General features: G+C 41.4%; 2 protein-coding genes across 2 annotated transcripts; one reads left to right on the top strand and one right to left on the bottom strand.

Annotated features, from left to right (window-relative positions):
• Nucleotides 1-333: 333 nt before the first annotated feature.
• Nucleotides 334-9,326, top strand: sycp1 (synaptonemal complex protein 1). Its single transcript, XM_089009672.1, has 36 exons — nucleotides 334-373; nucleotides 537-601; nucleotides 703-816; nucleotides 1,912-1,996; nucleotides 2,084-2,124; nucleotides 2,227-2,391; nucleotides 2,468-2,535; nucleotides 2,615-2,688; nucleotides 2,770-2,828; nucleotides 2,902-2,968; nucleotides 3,046-3,119; nucleotides 3,308-3,416; nucleotides 3,866-3,960; nucleotides 4,075-4,259; nucleotides 4,344-4,411; nucleotides 4,507-4,568; nucleotides 4,648-4,764; nucleotides 4,849-4,944; nucleotides 5,020-5,123; nucleotides 5,199-5,316; nucleotides 5,427-5,497; nucleotides 6,169-6,250; nucleotides 6,320-6,382; nucleotides 6,615-6,674; nucleotides 6,736-6,798; nucleotides 6,870-6,986; nucleotides 7,088-7,198; nucleotides 7,299-7,391; nucleotides 7,461-7,526; nucleotides 7,606-7,692; nucleotides 7,777-7,866; nucleotides 8,032-8,085; nucleotides 8,169-8,234; nucleotides 8,311-8,418; nucleotides 8,493-8,558; nucleotides 8,641-9,326. Exons 3-36 carry the CDS (start codon nucleotides 703-705, stop codon nucleotides 8,773-8,775), a joined length of 3,033 nt encoding a protein of 1,010 aa, XP_088865798.1. The 5' UTR covers nucleotides 334-373; nucleotides 537-601; the 3' UTR covers nucleotides 8,776-9,326.
• A 137-nt stretch (nucleotides 9,327-9,463) lies between these two features.
• Nucleotides 9,464-18,077, bottom strand: slc5a8l (solute carrier family 5 member 8, like). The gene is made up of 15 exons (XM_089009674.1): nucleotides 17,524-18,077; nucleotides 16,460-16,525; nucleotides 16,215-16,266; nucleotides 15,532-15,599; nucleotides 15,269-15,423; nucleotides 14,615-14,755; nucleotides 14,411-14,540; nucleotides 14,228-14,316; nucleotides 13,092-13,204; nucleotides 12,161-12,228; nucleotides 11,999-12,085; nucleotides 11,707-11,900; nucleotides 10,259-10,365; nucleotides 10,101-10,180; nucleotides 9,464-10,024 (listed from the first exon to the last, which is right to left on the bottom strand). The coding sequence occupies exons 1-15, from the start codon at nucleotides 17,875-17,877 to the stop codon at nucleotides 9,911-9,913; spliced, it is 1,818 nt and encodes a 605-aa protein (XP_088865800.1). The 5' UTR covers nucleotides 17,878-18,077; the 3' UTR covers nucleotides 9,464-9,910.
• Nucleotides 18,078-20,273: the final 2,196 nt, after the last annotated feature.

The following is a 20,273-nucleotide window of genomic DNA, read 5'->3' as shown; positions in this document are numbered from 1 at the left end:
TGTATTAATTAATTAATAATAATACATTTTATTTGAAAGCGCTTTTCATCATACTCAAAGACACATTACAAAAGTTTTAATCAATTTATATAATTGAATAATGGGTTTAACGTGTGTCAGTGTGTTGAATTATCAGACCACGGGTTTAATGCTTAATTACATTTGATTTGGTTTATTAATCACGATTGGAATCGTGACGCCGATTTCAAATGTATGCGTTAACAATACACCGTGTTGAAATTGGAAATATCGTAAGCATAACGGCAAGTGTGTTCGTGATTTGTTTTTAATTAGACGTTAATATGCCGGCGCCATTTTGTCAAATTAACTGACCTGCCACACAAGCCGTTCCGTAACGTTGATGAATTTCTAGGTAAGAAACGAGTTTAAAAACGTATCCGGTCGCTTTCGCTTGTTGTTGTTATCGAAAATTATTTGATTTGGCAAGTCGTCACGGACAGGTACGACTCTGGATATTCAGGAGCTCAACATTTCGCTCGTTTTTAACAACTACGTACATGTATTGTCGCCAACAGCATCGGCTACTTCATCTTGAACGAACTCAACACATTTACTGTCGACGTTTTCGTCATATCTAAAGGTGAGCTCTCGTTACATTTACGCTACAAAAATAATCATTATTTGAAGAAGTACACCTGATGAGTATTCCTTTCGTGGCCCTCTTTCAAACTTGATGACTAGATGTCCAAAGACGGACGCTTCAACTTCAAACTTTTGGTGCCACCGAGGGTGAATAATAACAGCCAAGTGTATGCGGTTAAACCACAAGAAAATGTCGAGAACAGAGCTGAGCTGGTCAGTATTAAGTATTTATACCTAACTACATTGTTATATATCTGCTAATTTACTTATTATATACCTACTATGCGTTTTTTCTCTCTTACAACATTTGGGCTAACTTTACAAATTAGTTTGTCCAAATTTGATTATCCAGTTTTGTCAACAATGGGCAAAAAGGCATGAATCTCAATCACTGTTGAGTGTTTGGTGGTTTGAGGTACGTATTTAGGATTTATAAAGCATGGGAAATTTAAAAATAAAGGAACCTGAACCAATGAGCAACGACAATGGCAACATCATTGAAGAAGCAAGATATTACCAAGCCGTTAACATCGTCAGCTGCAAAGATGATTAATGGTTCATGTTCTACTTCTTTCATAATTTTGCCCCTGTGAAATGTAAATTTCTCCACTGTGGGACGAATAAAGGTACATCCAATCCAATGGCGAATGTGCTGTATCCCGTCCACTGACAAATCAACAACTTCTGGCATGCGTCTAATCGAAAAACACATACGTACCTGTACAAGTGAGGCGTGTTTTTTTCAAGTGGCCAGTTTAGCAAGCTTCAGTCATGACTTCACTATGTTGGCAAAGGTATTAGACCACGTTTTGTTTTTATCATTGTACAAATTATCAAAATAGAACCCCAGTCTATGCTTTTTTAAATTTTATTTAAGGAGTTGAATCAATACTTTGACTTTATAGTCTTTATTTACTGAAGTAGTGTTATTTCTACCTTTGGTATACCGTATAGTGTGTGAGAGCGATGTTCACCATGCACCTGTGGCGTATTGAGAAAATAACCAATCAACATCCATCTATGGTGGATAAAAAAAATCTTCACACCTTTTTTTGTGAGTTTTTGTGACATAAAAAAATGTAAAGAAACGTTTGTGCAACCACATTATCTCAGGTGTTTATTTTTATTTTCCTTCTCAAAAAGATTGCCTTCATTTCAATTGAATTTTAATATCTTATAAAACATGCCGGTGACAAAAAATATTTGGAATGGTTGATGATTATAATTTATTTTGGTGCCTTTTTTGGGTAAAAAAAATCTTAGCGTCTATTTCCACTGAACATATATTGGCCTACTGCTTTTGTTTAGGGTCCTAGTAAATATTTTGTGAAAGACCAAAACACTCCAGCCCAAAATAAAAGTGCTGTCGCGCCAACTAAACCAATCACACAAGGTAACGTCTGCTGCGGAACACACATCTAAAAGATAAGGATGTACTGCGTCAAGTTAAAAGGTTGAATGTTATTTGCGTCCTTATAAGATTGCCTCAAGATGACAGTGGCCCCAACAGAGAGAGTGGAGGTAATGTAATGTCTTTTATGCAACTTTTCCTGCTGTGAAAAGAAAATTCAAAAACAACGATTCACATCGGAGGGTAAATAATCTGGCTCAAATGTTCCTCAGAGCGACTGTACTCCTGGAGAGCTTTGTTCGAAAATGTTTGACGAGGTGGAGAAAATCAAATGCTGGAAAGTCAAAGTGGACTCCGACACTGCGCAAAGCGAGAGGAAACTTCAGGAGAACAAAAGAACAATTGAGACTCAGCGCAAGGCCATTCAAGAGTTGCAGGTGTGTGCCTTTTGAGGCAAATCATGTGCATATATTTTTGTCATTTCATATTGTCTGTGTGCTTACGCTTGAACAGTTTCAAAATGAAAGTCTCAGCATCAAGCTTGAGGAGCAAATGAGTGAAAATGAGGATTGGCGGATCAAGTATGCTTTTTTGTTGTGTTTTGTACTCGGCAGTTTCTACATTTAGTCCTGCTCTTGAATAATCAATGTTTTGATTCAGACACAATGCAACCCGCAACTTGTGTAATTTGCTGAAAGAAACTTTTGAGCGGTCGGCAGACAAAATGCAATTCTGTGAGTTGCGTTCAGCTGTGTCGCAAAACCTTCGGCTTGATCACCGTGCCGACGATTGACACGCATTTCTACGTTGTGCAGTTGAATCCGAGCGAGATGAGACACATCACCTTCTAATGGAAAACAATGAACGTTTTCAGGTCAATTGCATCATATCAGTTCAAACGTTTGGAATAAACAGTTAGACAATGAATAATTCATTCATCTTTCCAGAAACTGATCGTGGCATTTGAACACCTTCGCGGGCAAGCTGAAACCAATCAGAAAGAGTTGCATTCTGGTTTGTTCTTTCACATTTCTTTTCTTTTATTGGTAAGTTGACGAAACTGAAAAAAATACATGGCTTGTCATTCACAGTTAAAGCGAATTTGCAAAAACTTGAGGCACTGAAAGAAAACTACCAGCAAGAATGCACCCGAAAAGACCAAACGGTCAGTTGAGGTGTTCACACATGTTCACTTTATACGCTGCTTTATACGTGTGAACGCTCCTCTAAATTAACACCGGTTGAAGATATATGGCAGCGCCGATGTAAATGTGTGTCATGTGAACATCCCTAGTCAGTCTCATGACTCTGCCTTTGGAACACAAATTACTGAAAGACTTGATGGCTCCACAGATGGCGACGCTGGGAGCTAAACTTGAGGAGAAAGAAGGTGAACTAGAGAAAGTCCAGAGCGACCTTCATGATACTCAAAATCAATGCAGACTGCTCCAAGAGGCCATAAGTAAGATCACTGCCAAAAAGTTAATCACATGATTACATCTGTTGACATTCAGTTCATGATTTTCTTAAAGCGGGCTCATTATGGGTTGTTGACTTTATTAACGTGTTTCTTCGGAGTGTCTGCCAACTTATTAAGTGAATTACATAAGGGCTTGATTTACTGCATTACAGAAAGAGCACATGCAAATCAATTAATTTCACATGTGCAGTAGGCTTTACAGCAGATATAAAAAGTCTACACACCCCTGTTCAAACATCAGGTTTTTCGATATAACAAAATGAGATACACTGCCTGCTAATTGGGTTCGTGGTTCTTTCAACTTGTCCATGGTTCTAGTTTGAACTAAAGTAAAACAACCCCGATGCATGATGCAACTTCAACTTGCTTTTCTGAAATGGTACATGGTGAAACCATCAGCACTTTCAACATTGTGAAAAAAAACCTTGCAGCTCAACAATGTGACGAGTTGAGAGCTTCAAAACTGGAGAAAGAGTCCCTTCTTGAAAAACTACACTCAACAGAGCAGCGATGTCTAGAAAGCCAGGTGATTTCTGTGACTGATCTGTCCATGTCTGATTGCTCTGCATCCTGTGTCGCCCCGCCCCTCGTATCGTTGTGGGTCGTCTGCTTTCACTGAAAAATGTTTCCTCCCTCAAAGACAAGCTCGGAGGCCATGGGTGTTGTGTTGAGACAAAGCAAAGAAGAACACGAACGGATCCTCAGAAACAAAGATTTCAGCTTGAAGGAGCTCTGCCGAGTTAAAAATGAACTCGCCGAGGCGCTTGAGCAGGTTCAGAAAAACCTTGTGGAGCTGCGGAATTCATTAGACTTTGAGAAACAAAGGTACATCCTCTTGAGAATGAACAGCACGGAAGCCTGAGTGCTGATTACTCTGCTCTTTTTTGCTCCTGGAATTACTCTTTTAAGGTCTCGGGCTTGTGAGGAAAAACTAACAGAGAAAAATGAAGAACTTGAAAGGAATTTTCAAGTTGTGGGTGAGTGCAAGTGAAAGAAATCCCAACACATTTGGTGCTCAATTGATATTGATAAAAAAAGAGTTAGTTAATGCAACTATTTTTTACTCTGACAGGCCAACTTGAAGAACAGAAGGCAAGAAACGAAGAGCAAATCACCATCCTTCAGAGTGAATTGGTGAGTTGGACTTGTTTTAGTGTGTACCATGCTATATTTCAACTCAAAAGCACCGGTTCCGTGTTATTTGTGCTCTCAGGAAAAAAGCTTGAGCTCAATGGGGATTGTGAAGCAAAAAGCTGATGTCCTTGAGCTCAGAGTGAATCATCTGAAAGACGAGCTTTTGGCAAAAACCCTCGAAGCCCAGCGAGTCACGGTGATGCACAACAGTCATTTCAAAATGGAGGCATATTTTAAGAACCCTGCATTGATCAGACAACTTTTTCCCCCCTTAAACCAGTGCGAGGTAGAGAGTATACGCGCAGACAATGACAAGCTGAAGAAAGCTGGTGAAAAAGCAGAAGACATTTTCTTGGAGAAGCAGAGCGATTCTGAGGTTTTTACATCAACTGTGGTCATCGTATGGGAGCAGACACATGGTAACGAGCGCACTACTCACGATGTTTCCCAGAGCAAAATACACGAGCTGGAGGAAAAGGTGTTCAATGAAATGAAGAAAACAGAGCAGTGCAGCTTTGAGATAGTACAACTCAAAACAGATCTCACGCAGCATCAGTGAGTCAATCCATCATTTACAGCCTCCTGCTACGTATAGAATATTGCGCTTAAACAGTGTCTTTCATTTCCCAGAACTAAGTATGAAGAGCTGCTGTCTAACTTTAACCATCTTCATGATGAGAAGAAGGGTCTTGAGCAGAAGTTTGAGGGCACGTCTGCTGATATGAATGCCATCAAGACAACCATGAAGGTTTGACTTTTGCCTCATCTTTAAATTTGCTAAACCGACAAATTGTAGTCCAAAAAAAAAGGTTTTTGCTTAAAAAATGTAATTTGCGAATCTGTAAATTTGACTGGCAGGGGAGGGAGGAGAAGGCCGTGAACCTCGAAAAGGAAATTCACAAACTGGGAGAGGAAAACCAACGTTTAAGGTCAGTTTGTATTTTACAGATTAATTAGATTTGTTTTACTTGGGTTTGTGAGAGTACAATCAAACAGATTTGAGAGTCAGAAAATGTGTTTGTGCGCAAACCGCTATACTATACCGTACTATCATACTTTAAGGAGGCTTGGATGCACGAAATATTCTGCACTTTTTTTTTGTCAGCACCCAAATAAAAACACTGAAAAGTCAAGAAATATGAGTACGTTTCGAAAATGGTATGTTTAGTAAAAAATAGTATTTATTTCAAAGCTGCGGATTTTTCAAAGCGGTCTGTGGAGGAAAGGGCAGGAGGCAGAATACGTATTACATTTCTTAATATAGTTTTCAAGATAGCCGCTAGATGTCGCAAGACGTCCAATTCACATTTCTTGTTACAGTAAATCTTGATACTATGTTGGTAGAGCTTCATTTCAGTTCCCAGATTATCCGCTTCTAGAATGGCTCTCCAAAGATTTCAGACTTTTTTTTCATATCATGTGTGATCAGAGTGACTTTATCTGAATTGCATTGAATTCAATTCAACTTCCATCCATCCGTGATCTGAGCCATGGGATCATGAAGGCCAGACGCTACATTTGAATTCTGCACATCGTGGATGAAAAAGCAGATTGTTATTGGGTTGATTAAGTGTATGTACATTTTTTTGTTCCCTTATAGAGCGGAAGTGTGCACTTTTCAGAACTTAACCAAAAATCAATGTGAAGAAATTGAGATGTTGCAGAGGAAAATGGAAGACAATGTAAGCAATTTCAAACAAATGCTCCAAGGCTCGTTTCTTTTGTGATTATCACAATTCTCTCTCATGTAGTGTGAGCATTTGCAGCAGAAGATTGTACAAACAGAAGGACAGATCAAAGTCGCCGAGGTAAAGGTGAGTAGACGTAAAAAATGTGCGATTATTACCATATTTTCGCGTGTATAAGGCGCACCGGACTATAAGTCGCATCCCAATGAATGGTGTATTTTCAAACGTTGCAGGGACATCTTTTGAAGAAAGGGAGGGCTTTTGGGTGCCCCTTATACACTGGAAAATATGGTCCTTTTTTTTTTTTTTACTTTGATGACACTGGTATGACATTTATTTTGTGTGTGTTTGTTTTTAGTGTACTTACCTCATGAAGAAAATTGGAGCTCATCGTAAAGCAGGGGAATATGAGAAAGAGGTTTGTAAGACATACAAGCGCGTTCATCTACACAGCTCAACTTCTCACTTGTCTGTTTCAGATTAAAAAGCTGAAGTCACAAATGGCAAAAGAGCTTGTGAAATACAATCAACTTGAAAAGAAGGTATTCTTAGGATACTCTTGTCGAGTATAACTGTTTTAAAAACATGTTTAATGCGAGCCGTCTTCTGTTAGATGACCAGTCTGAATGATGAATCAAACGAGCAGACAAGACAGCTTGAAGAAAAGTATCAAAAGCTGGTTGAAGAGCTTCACGATAAATCTTCATTTGCAGAAGATCTTGACAACAAGGTTCTTTTTATCATGAACGACGTTTTTTGGGCCGACGGACGGACGGACGGACCCGTTCTCTAGATATTTCAAAGTAATTGAATAGCATGCTTTGCCCATAGATAAAAGACTTGCAATTAACCGCAGTCGAAGCTATCAAGAGCAAAGAGGACGCAGAACACAAGTGTCAGCACAAGACGGCTGATATTGTCGCACTGATGGAAAAACACAAAGTACCCTTTCACTCACTCACTCACTCACTCACGCACGCACGTGACTCCCATGCACTGTTACTGCCAGTTCCAACATCGTCCTCCATTTTGTCCTTCCTAGAACCAATACGACCGCATGGTCAAAGAAAAGGATGCGGAACTGGACGAGATGAGGAAGTGTGAGACCGAAGCCGTTAGCTGCCGGGTGGCTCTGGTACGGGAGACTCAAGCTACTTCAGTCACATCACAAAACTAACCCAAAAAATGTTTATATCTGAAATAGGAGATTGACATCTCAAAGTTTAAGACGGAAAACTGTCAACTGAAGAAGCAGCTGATAACAGAAAAGGTGTTGTGTTATTCATTTCTTTTTCTTTTTCTTTTTTAAACGATGCAATTGACGAAGCTGTTATGTTTATGCTCTTCAGGATAACTTTGAAAAGGAGTTAAGCGATCTGAAGAAAGAATTGTCTTTGCTGAAATTATCTCGGCTTTCCCAAGACAAGAGCAACACGGTATACATACACGGCAAAAATACAGGGACTCCCACGACCTCATCTACGTACATACCTACTAACTATATCTGTAAATATTTCTAGATAAATCCCCTCAACACCAACCATAAAAGGAGACCTACAGAAACCCCAAGAAGCCAGTCTTCAAAGATGAGCGTCTTTGACTTTGGCGAGGTCTGTAAAGAAGCTCTGTATATTCTGCAGTCATGAAGAAATCTAAACTGGTCGTTTGTCTACTTGTGTATTAATACATCCTGGTCACCATTAAAATATCACTCATTTGTTGTTGCGGGAACTATAACTAAGCATCCAACATGTAGTTTGCTGTGTGTCTGTAAGGAATCTGACTTTGGATCCACGAGGTTGCCAGGTGAAAGAACCCCAAAGATCAAGGTAGAAGCATCTTTGCTCCCTCGTGAATGGGGATCATTTCTCAAGACTTGCCTTGCCATTGAATCAACTCTCGATTTATTCAGGAACATCTGGACTTTGCTTCCGTGGTCAATGCGACAAAGCGGGCTGGCAGAGCAGAAAAAATCAAAGTCATTGATTGATCGTTTGGACATTATAAAAGGTTCTGACTCTTCAGCATGCTGATGAATTGCAACTGATTTGCAGACCTATCGAATAAGGACGCCCCCTAGTGCCGACAAACCAGGGAGCTGGGGGAAGAGAGCCTTGGAACTGGAACCCAAGTCTGACAGCTCGGATCCAAATAATGTTTTGGTGAGGATTTTTCTATAATCCAATCACATCAGTAGATTAAAGGTCGTGTTATTTTCTCCTTTTCATTTTGACAGACCTTGACAAACAAGCGAGCACCACACTTCTCCCTCCCCCTCTCTCAATTCAACCGATCCAAAAAGGTAATGTATCATGTCAACGAAGAAGAAAAAACAATTATTTGAGTAACCAAATTGCTGTATGTTTTTTTTTAATCTTCTCCAGAGTCCCACTGCTGTTAAGTCACCAGGAACCTCCCTAAAGTTAGCAAGCATTAAAAGGATGCGCGACGCTGGCTGGATCGCTGTCAGCGACAGTGAGAAAAAGAAGAAAAAGGCTAAGGGGAAGATTTTTGCATAAGTATTCTCTTTCTAGACACCTTAGACGCACTTAAGTTTTCTATTGTCTAATTTCGAAAGGCACATTTATTATGTGGTAAAAAATAGCGGCGGTGTTTAGTCGTAGAAGAAAAGCAGGAAGAACTGCAGTTTTGGAGTTGGGGTTCTTACTATAGTATCGTCCTAAGCTTAGGGTATAGCAGTCATTCTGCCGTTATTGTTATAGTGTCGTTGTCATAGTTTGCTAGCGTAGTTTTAAAAAGTAGTCATTTTTCACTGCTTCATGCAGCAGTAGTTGTAACAGTATGCTCATGCAGTACTGCCACATACAGTGAGTTTCTTGTAGCTGTGATAGTAGGAGTCAGAGTCATGCCTTCATAAAGTCAGTGTTGTGGTATTTTCCTACGTTAATCATTCTGATCTGATATTTGCATCGTTTTTTTTTTTTTTTTGGTCAAAGAAATGTTAACTTTTATTTCAACAAACACTTGACTTGTACATCATTTCATCAGCAGAATTCATACAAATATAATAATTGCTTCATTTTTCTGCAATGAAACATTTCCAGTTTGCTACTTAGCATGAAAAGCTGATGTCATATTGAGTCTGTCAATGCATTGGCTTTGCAATAAAAAGGAGCTAAAAAAACAAGAATTTATTTGAGGAGCATTTAAATGTAAAGATGTAACCATTTTTAATGTGTATCTGTGCCTCTTGACAAATGTTATGGTTTAATCTTTTTTTTCTCCAAAAATTTTGTTCCCTCAATGCATTTCATGTTCAAGTTAGCTTCATTGTGAAATGTGCTCTTATGTGCAGCATATATATATATATAGCACAGATGACATTTCTTTCCTCTCAACCACAAGAGAGAGAAGAGCTGCAGGGGGCGTGCCCGCGTCGCCATCACCAGAACAGTTCACATAAAATGACCAAATAACACAACACAACACTGGGGTCTATTATATGCAAATCTGTCTGTCGAAGGCCGCAATAATGACATTATTGCGCGGTAAGTACCATTACTTTCCTTTAACATTAAATTGTCAAAAAAATAGCCATTGAATTATAAGATATGAAATACATAATCACGTGCCAGACTAAGCCACCGTATTCATGTTAAATATATGTTCAAGGTACAATATCTGAATGTAATATTATAGCTTGGTGGCTTCCACAAAATCGTGACTTGTTGGGTCAAAATGTACAAATCCTGACTTGTCGGCTCCTGTGTGGAATTCTGACGCAGCCTTTTCTGTTTTTCCAGAAGCCTGTCATGAAACAAAAATGGAGAGGTCAGATGACCTGATTTTTTCTTTTCAATAATTTGGTTTAAAAAAACCCCACCTGTGATTTGCAGCTGAAACACACCAAGTCGCTTTTCTTCACAAATAACTTGGAGTTCAGTTTACCTTGCTTGCAGCCACCTAATCCACAACAAAGAGGAACTTCTACTGCTTTGTCTTTTTGTGGTAGGAGGTTTCAGGTCCACAAGCGGCTCTCACCTGTGATCATGCTCACCAAGAGTCCGATCACGATGGTTGTCAACGCACCAAGCAAGGAGATGTACAGGTAGGACAGAGAGTACAAGTCTGCCAAAGGGGGCCTAACACTGACACATATGGACACACGCATGAAATTATAGACTATCGTTCAGTATTGTACACTTTTATAAGGCAAATGTCAAATGGGCTGCCATTTTTCTACCTCGACTAATCAAACTGCTTCACACTGTTACCTCGTTCACCAATAGTTCTCTTGCTCAAGTGCAGTTCACTGTGTGGTCTCAATGGTGGGAAATGGCTCTTTATCACCAAGCCACGCCACCTCTAAGTATGGGGACGAGCTGAATTTTTCGATTGGCTTCCCGCCTGTTCGCTACAGTAAATCTCGACTATATTTACTGATTGTCATACGAAATATGACGTAGAGCGCCATTGCCGAATTTGTTTGGAGTTGGGTTTTTCTTGTTTGGGTGCCAATACAGCGCTGGCCATGGCTTTTGGCAATAATTTTTCCTTTAAACAAGGGGGCAGCATTTGTCATTTGTCCATGTTAGCGCTTTGTTCCGGATTAAACGCTATATAGACCAATATGTATGTATTGCATTGTATTTTGGACTGCCGCCCTCATTTCAATCTCATATAACTCCAAACCCATATAATTGATAGGAATGAACTTTAGACTATGAAAGAAGATAGTCTAAGGTTTCTAATGCTGTACTGAATGTTTATGTAGTCCTAAAACTCCATATTCTGTAGGTCCTGGAATTGGAGGGACAATGACAAAAACCCTGGCACTGGCGTGGACACATTTTTGCACAATGTCTGGCAGTGAAGGAGTTAATAGTCGTGTCAAAGAAAGAGGTGTGGCCTGCCATTTTATTGCCATGTTTTCCTCCTGGCTCAGCGGTACAAAGTACCATAGTCTACTCCATACTTTTCACAATGGTGTGTTTGGCTGAAGTGGGCAAAAAGTACCGGTAACGTTTTTGGATATCTGCTCTTCATATCATAATATCCTGGTCGTTACATGGCAATGTCATACTTCACTCTATGAACGAGTGTTATTTATCTCACCCGCGTACTGGATCTGGATAGCTGTGGATTTTCAAGTAATTGTGTTATTTCCCAGGGTTGGGTTCATTATTTGGACCCAGCAGATTGAATTTGGGCAGGCTGTACAGCTGAAGCTGGTTGACATTTGACAGTGTGTCGGATACCATTTCATGTCCCTTACCAGTGGCAGACCGTCCAGCCCCGCAAAGCCTTCTCTGCTGGCCTAAAAATATCTCAATCACGGACTTATGTTAATTATATTTCGTCCATGAATTCTTTTGAAATAATTGCAAATTGTGTTGCAGCTCCCTTTCATGACTTTTCCCCCGTTGCGCTGCTTCCAGATGAGTGTTTTCGTATTTAAGCATTAAGCATAAGCAGCTCTTATATCTCACTCTGGTTGCCAATTATGGGTGACGGAAGTGGTTGTTGGCGCTTCTGTGGTCATGTTGTACTGGAGAGTGTTGTTGCAACCCTCGGTCGTGAGTGGCAGTGGGTTTGTCTTGTCTGCCGTCGGCGGGTAGAGCTGCCCTCCGATCCCGACCCACAGTGTCAACACCAGGCTGACAAACATTCCTGTGAGGCCTCCCTGCAAAATCAACAAGCAGAACACTGCACGCGCCTTCTGAGCAGGTGTGTGTCAGTGTTTTCTGTTTTTTTTTTTTCTTCCTCGTGTGTGCAACTCACAATTGAGTTAGCTGTACGGAAAAGCATGCCTAAGAAGTACAGCCCCAGGAGTGGCCCGCTCAGCATTCCAAATATAGAGAGAGCAGCCTGAGGACGCAACATGATCAGATCACTGTGCTATACAGATGAAAGTGTCAGTGTGTGATTGTCCGTCAGATTTACCTGCAGAACGCTCCCCATTTGTGAAGCAACTCCAGCCATCCCAATGCACAGAGCGCCAAAAAACACACCTCATGAGAAAACAATAGATGTCGTGTGAAGGACATAAAATATGCATTTTTCCCCCCGACCATGTGTGTGTGTATATATATATATATATATATATATATATATATATATATATATGCATGAGTGACGGACCGTCAAGGGCTGCAAATCTTTCTCTGCTGGCCTAAAAATGTCTGAATCACAGACTGGTGTTAAATATAATTTGTCCATAGATATTTATTAAATAACTCCAAATTGTCTTTCAGCTTCCTTTCATTGGTTTTCCCTTGTTGCGCTGCTTCCAGATGTGTGTTTTTGTATTGAAACATTAAACCAATCACATTTCAGCCATCAATTGTTATCAGAAATCGACCTGGACACCTTCACAATCAGTTCTGAGGGCCCTCTCGCATCAAATGTGTCAATCAGTCAGTTGCTCTAACCAATCAGATTTTGAGTTGGCCACCCAAAAAGGGTACCGGCACCTTATCGAAACTATGATTGGCTAGTCACTAGCCAATCATGGTTGGCGAAAACTGCTCTGATCACAAGCTGCTAGTAAAAAGAGCATACATTTTTAACTTGATTTAATAGCTATAATAATAGTTTTGTCAACCCGCAATGGCTGAAGAAGGAACGAAGAAATGGATTTGGTTGGAGATTTACCCTTTAAAGCTATTTTCAAGACGGACTTTTCAAGAAAAAATGTACATCACAAAGGTCGGTCAGTTATTTCCTAACCAATGTTACCCTCTCGTGGCCTTGTAGTAAATTACACCGTACTTTTTTTTAGTCTGGATGATTTCAGAGTAGGACTACTGAAGGCCTAGCGATGAAATCCATCGCCCGCCACTGATATTGATATCAAACATTGATCAACACTTACTCAGGCCCATGCTCAGCCAGGTTGTCTGCTTCACTGAGAGATTTTTCCACACTGGACGAATAAAGTCTTCAACGGTGACCGCAACAAGGGCATTGATGCTGGAGGACACTGTGCTGAAAAACATACAATTCGTCATGCAGGATCGAGATGAGTGTTTTATTTGTCAGCACTGGGCCGATTCATGTTGAGGTGTTACTTATCAGGAAGAGCACTCCCTCGCTCATTTGCTCATTCACTCTAACAAAAGGCACACCTAGGAATAAAATGTACATTTTTTTTCGACAGCATTATTTAGTTGACAAGGTATAATTGCCCGAGTATTACTTCACGAGAAAGCTAAAGGGAGCATTCATTTGTTGTGCCAAGACAGAATGTTTGCGCCCTGTGCGATTGATTCAAACGCTCCATCTGAACTGGATCTTCCCAACCAACTTTCTAAAGCAGTGGTTCTGACCTTGTTGGAGGTGCCGTCCTCAACCTATTCAATTGCACATTCACCCAACCCTTCATGACTGAAAAATAAAAATCGGATTCAAGAAGTCTTCCTTTAGGTTCGCCGTTGATCGACGAGAGTTGCTCAACCTGGCAAGACAAATCTTGCAGATAGGATGCAGAGTCCCATCACCGTGTCCGTGATGCATTTGAATCCATCCATCCATTTCTACTGCTTATCCATAATTGGGGCCGCGGGTGCAACAGGTTCAGCAGGGAAGCCCCAGCCACTTCTTCCGGTTATTCCCGGGGGATCCCAAGGCGTCCCCTGGCCAACTGAGAGACATGGTGTCCTGGGTTGTCCCCCGTCTCCTGACGTTGGCACGTGGCCAGAACGCCTCACTGGGGAGGTGTCCAGGAGGCATCCTAATCAGATGCCCGAGCCACTTTGTCTGGCTTCTCTCGATGTGAAGGAGAAGCGGCTCGACTATATACGTAATGTGCAGGGTCATCTATTGAAGAAATTGAAGGTTTTTGGGGGCGCACGATACACTGGAAAATACGCTCATTAAAATACGGTAATTGCTGACCTTGTTTACCTGCACTGATGAATTGATTTAAATCAAATGTGTTCTTCTATTTTTGGGGGGGGGGGGATGAAAAAGTTTGGACACCTCACAATGCATCTCTCTCCTTAGCCTCACCTCAGTGTTCCACTGTATGCGGCAGCCACAAACAAACCAGGGATTCCAGGGTAGACAGCCAAGATATCCATGACCAGGTAGGGAAGCAACTGTTTTTTTTTTTTTTTTTTGCAAAGATATTGTTATTCAACGCAATCGGCAGACGCGCCCGTGCGATGGTCCGCTTGAGAAATTGTGGCTTACCTGGTCTGTGGAACCCACATCACCATTGGTGAACGGGTCACATTTCTTGTAAATGGAGAACATGGTAAGGCCAGACAGCATTGCCAGACTAAGAGTCACGCACAAGCCCACCATGTTTACGTACAAAGCCCTGGACAAAGAGAGAGACAATACAAATATAAGGACATGAAGGCTTCTAACAGATACTCGTGCGGGAATGCTCACATCTTGGCATGGCGCAATGTTTTGCAAGAGATGTATCGTTGCACTTGCGATTGATTGATGGCGTAGACTGACATCCATGTTACGCAGCCACCTATAGTCGTACTCCAGAAGGTATGTCGCTTCAGGGGATCAGGGTCAAAGCTGAAAATGAACGACAGCTGAGATGTGTCTCGCACAGGTGTGACTTGGTTGGACGCATTCCATTGCAAACTAGCCTGAGGTCATGAACCATAAAGCAATCTACTGAAAAACTGACCAATTATAATTATTGACTTTTTGGGAGGGTGGGGTGGTGATCACCAGCACCGTTTTTGATTGCGAGGAATGTCGGTGCCATTAGACTGTCACTGCTGGAAAGCTCTGGGGGATTGTGCTTTTTCTCACGGCTTGGAATTGAAGCGGATTTACGTGGGGCGGGAGATTTGAGACCATTTCTTTTCGTCAATGGATGCTAAAGCTTCGTGTTTGCATTCAACATTTAGCTTGTCTGTCATTTTTTGGATTAGTTTAGGGTGTCCCACACCAACTGCCGGAAGATAGCGGGGATATGTTCAGCATAACCCCGGTCCCCCTTGTGAGGATGAACAGATCAGAAAATGAATGAAATAGACAACACTTCTTTCCAACAAGGATACTTTGCACGCCGGTCCTTACTCCAATGTATCCAGTCTGCCTCCTTGATCGGCATCTTCCCAAATTTTGTGCAGGCCTCCTTGTAGCACGGCCCCTCTTGCTATGACGGCTACAAAACCAGCCAACATGATCACCATCTGGAGCACGTCGGTCCAAATGACAGCTTTCAGACCACCCTGTAGATGACACCAACGTTGATCATAGGGAGTTCAACCATTTTCAGCATTGAAACATTAGATTAGATTAGATTAGATGAGATGAGCATGTACGGGTGTTTTACCAACCAAAGTGCAGTAGATGATGCACACTGCTCCCGTCGCCACCAGCACTCCCCACAGATCCATCCCAGTGACTGAATAATCACAAATGCACATGACTAATAATCGATTGTCAATGTTAATGTTGTTATTTTTTATTAACGATTGAAGTTGTCCACATTTTTTGTAGCTGTGGCGAAAATCAGTGCAAACACTGTGGCATTAAACAAAAGTCCACATATGCCCCCTTTGTCTGAATCTGCACGCCTTTGTTCATCAATTGTTAGTCGGCGCGATGGATTGCTAGCAGTTAGCTAGCTAGCTGCACTTACCCCTCCAAAATTCATATTCCCTAGAATCTAGGGAATATGGATTTTGGAAGTTAGCATCTAGGTCTTAGATGCTACATTTTACCAAACAGTTTGGTAACATGATTCAAATTCCCAACTGAGCAGGTAACGTTGTGGGGAAACCCACCACACATTGGGAGTTCTAGAAAACGGTGGTTTCTGCAATAAATCCACCTTTGTCTCTTGTCAACAACTTCATAGCCTGATTTTTTGGTTGGTTGTGTTGACAAGATGAAAAACTGTCCAATTTACAAATACATAAAAATTTCCTCTCCATAACAAAAAAAACGGATCACATTAAATGTGACTTTTCAGAAATGGACGTTTTAAAACTTTAAGATGAATTATTAGCTGTCTTACTTTGATTCAGAGCAAGCGCCGGAGCGTAGATGACCAAACCGGTGTACAGGATCTGTTAGGAGAGGCCGCCATTACTTGATTGGATGGAAAACAACACAAGCTTTCCATTCATATTCATCGAGGATGGGAAAATGCTTCATTTTCCATCAGACAAAAAAAGGAAAAACAAAAGCAGATGTTGTTTGTCGGGATGAAAACTGCAAAAGGTGCATGCTAGCTAAATTGTGTTACTGTGCGTTACTAACCGTCTGCGTGGTGTACATGAAGGTCCCAAGTATACGAATGAGCCGGCTGAAACGCATCTCCAGGTACTACAATTCAAAAGGAAGCGTACGAGTTAAATGAGCAGATTGTAGTCCTGTTTATAACACCCCACCCTCTAAGTTCAACTACATACTTCCATAATATAGCGTTTACATGGGGTTTTCCCTTTTCACTCCAGTCAACTGCCATTTTTGGCGAAATGGAGCTCTTGAAAACCTCATTTTTATTCTTTGCTGTTGTTTACTGAATTGAATCTTACAATTTCGGTGAAATGGATGTCATTCGTTCGAGGCTTTTCTTCAGGTATTCTTTCTGTGGTAGTAAAAAAAGCGGAGAGGAGCGTCAAGGCTCCACTTTCTCTTTGATTTACTAAGTGTGTGTGTTCCATGACATATTTCAAAACATTTTCCAGACATAAGGTGCACCGCATTACCACATAACGGCAGCCACACGCGCCAGCGTTCACTCTACCCGGAAGTAACTCAAATAGATAGAAAGCTAGCTAGTTAGCCAATAGATAGCTAATAGCTAGCCTACTGGATAGCTAGACAGCCAGCCAGGTAGCGATATAGGTAATAGATAGCTAGCTAGATAGCCGGCCAGGGAGCTAGATAGCAAATAGTATATTTTGGAAGCATTTGTCATTCATTGAAAGTTTCTGTCACCAAGCGGCAAGTTCTACGATAAAATAGTCATTCCTTGACAATTTGCGATACGATATAAGTATATAAAAGTTTCACTTTAGAGGTTGTTTCGCACATTGTGTAAATGAGCTGGAATGAAATGTTAGAAAATGAAAATGAATGAATTTTCTCTCATGACGAACTGGGAAACTTGATGCAGTCGAAGCTTTTCAAAATCTTGAAAATGAGCAACAAACAAGCTCACAGGCAGTCATCTCTAACAAGGCCTGCACATGAAATATGACGATGAAATGATGGGCAGTGACTTTGTTCTATTTTCTACAATCTGTGCTTTCCCATTGGAAAGTTGATCTCAGTGTCACGACGCTCCAGTTGGTTCTACTTGCTTTTCGCCCTCTTACTTCATAGGCACTTGTGATCCCCAGCCGGTAGAATAGAGGCACAAAAATCTCCGCAGTGATGACGGACATGACGATGTAGCCGATGCCGAAGAGCCAGAAGGACGTTCCGTAGAGGTACGCCTCGGCCGGGGTACCGACGACGGTGACGCCGGACATAAAACTGGCCGTGAGCGACATGGCCACAGGTACGGCCGACATTTGCCTCCCGCCCAGAAAAAACTCTGCGCTGCTGTTTTCCTTGCGTCCTCGAAACGCCTGGAACAGGCCGACGCCGGCGGCGCCCGCAATCATCCCCGCAAACACCACATAGTCCCACACGGAGAAGGTAGCCACCGGGCCGCCTGTGCCAACCATGCTGACTTCTGCTGTGGAAGATGTCTTTTCCTTGATTCTTCAAGATGGAATAGTTCCAAGTCAAGATCTTATGATCAAAGTAAGAAACGAAATCAACACGTTGACAAAAAGAAGCAGTGAGGATGAGATATGGAGACCTTTCCGATCGAGTCACCGGGTTTGATTCGCAGCGACACTCCCCTGCCTCGCAATATGTAAGAGACTACCTGAAGACTATAAAGATTATTTCACTTTGTTAATAATCTATCAAGGACAGCCTGGGGCATTGGTCCGCTCTCATCTCATGGACTTGTAAAATAAATACAAAAACAATCAGAATAATAATAAAAAAAAAAAAAAGAACATCTTCACCCCTCCCAAAAAGAAGCATTGACTTCTTGGTCTATCATAGTTTGCGAAAACTCTGACGTTGACCAGCGCCTTCAAGAAGGGCTTAGTCATTCACCACTTCTTCTTCTAATTAACACAAGCTAATGGCAAGATGTAACCGTAGCATAACAATTAAACCACCGGCGATAAAGTCAAGTACAATATCCGATCGTCTCGTCGAAAGTCGAATAAATCAGGAGGGCGATGGTATGAAATCAGCATTTCCTGATGTATTGATCTAGCTATCTCGCTAGCTAGATATTTGCTATCTAGCTGGCTGGCTGGCTATCTAGCTAGCTATTTATTAGCTATCTAGCTGACTGGCTAGCTATCTAGATAGCTAGCTATTAGCTATCTATTTGCTAGCTAGCCATTAGCTATGTATTGGCTAGGTAGCTAGCTTTCTATCTATTTGAGTTGCTTCCAGGTTGCGTGAACGCTGGCGCGTGTGGCTGCCACTGCTCACCCACAGAAAAACTTATAAATGAAATGTATTATTATTATTATTATTATTATTATTATCATCATCATCATATTCATGTTGGGAATGTTTGTTGTGATCACTGCTCCCTTAAAATGGAAAACAAATGTTTGTAGTGACATCATGCCCAATACTGTATGATATTATTCAGTGCGAGCCCAGTGGCTATTTGCGTATTTGAAGATGCAATTGCACACCGTTTCGTCATCTCATATATCCACAGTTGGATTCTGTCCGTCTTAAAATATCCACTGTGTCATCAAGAAATATGAAATGATAGAGTCTACAAAGCTTTCAGAAATTCCGAAGATGTTTTTGAAACCTTACACGGTTAGCTTGCTAGCTAAAGGATATTTCGAAGTGAAAGTTCACCACGTGCTCAAACTGTAAATGAGCTCACACATTTTTCTATTTGCGTCTCATTGTATATTGTTTGATTTAAATGGACTTAATATGGTATAAGAATGTGAAGTCCAATGAATAATTTCCGAATATGTGAGCTTGGAATTGGGGAGTCTTTCACAAATGTTGATGACAATGACTCGTGTGCGTTTCCAATGGACCGCTCCTGAATGACAAGCAGCTAACAAAATCCACGTGCTTTAAATATCCTCGACAATCATTCAATGAAATGCCAGATAAGATCTTCACTGTACATTTCATTTTATAGACAACGGAATGTATTTCAAGTTTATCAGTCTTTTATGCTCTTCAGCATAGATAACACATTGAAGAGTATGACAACGATTTTCCCGGTTTAATGTTTACACAGATGAGAGACAGATTAGAGCATCTTTGGCAAACGGCAAAAAACTTGGGTTAATATTTGAGAGGCTGATGAGAAATCTCCAATCCGTCCAGTGAAAACAAGGCCTGCACTGAAGGCCTCTAGTGCAGTATTTCGCACCTTTGACTGAGTCGCGTGGATTTCACATCACATCCGTGTTCCAGGGCGCTTCGTCCTCAATCGGGGCGGCGGGGGCGCTGCAGCCTATCCCAGCCATCTTTGGGCAGTAGGCCTGAATTGTTTGCCAGCCAATCGAGGGGCACGCACAGACAAACACCCCTCACACCTCGTGACCATTTGGAATGTTCAATCGGACTGCCTGCCATGCATGTTTTTGGTATGCGGGAGGAAACCAGAGAACCCGGCCAAAACCCACACGGGAGAACATGCAAACTGCACAGGGGGAGGGCGGAGCGGGATTTGAACTCATGACCTCCGCGCCGTGAAGTCGGCGTGCTAACCACTCGACGACCAGGCCGCCCCCACGTGGATTTCAGAATGGAAAAAGCTCACGGAATACCACCGTACAAAAATATCACAAAACGTAGATACAGTACTTAACGATATGTTGTTTGTTAGCAATAACTTTCTCAAATATTGACTCATTGTCTGCCTCTCATGAATTCATTCGGAAATTGAAAATACGATGTCGAGCGCCATTTCCGAAGTAGTTCGGGTTTTGGTTTTTCTTGCTTGGGTGCCAATAAAGCGCTGGCAATACCCTCTGGCAATGTTTTTTTTTTTTCACTTCCACAAGGG

The sequence above is a fragment of the Hippocampus bargibanti genome, linkage group LG12 (assembly GCF_051943395.1).
Source record: "Hippocampus bargibanti isolate YZ-2025 linkage group LG12, ASM5194339v1, whole genome shotgun sequence".
Lineage (NCBI taxonomy): Eukaryota > Metazoa > Chordata > Actinopteri > Syngnathiformes > Syngnathidae > Hippocampus > Hippocampus bargibanti.
This window is presented reverse-complemented; position numbering and strand designations above follow the sequence as displayed.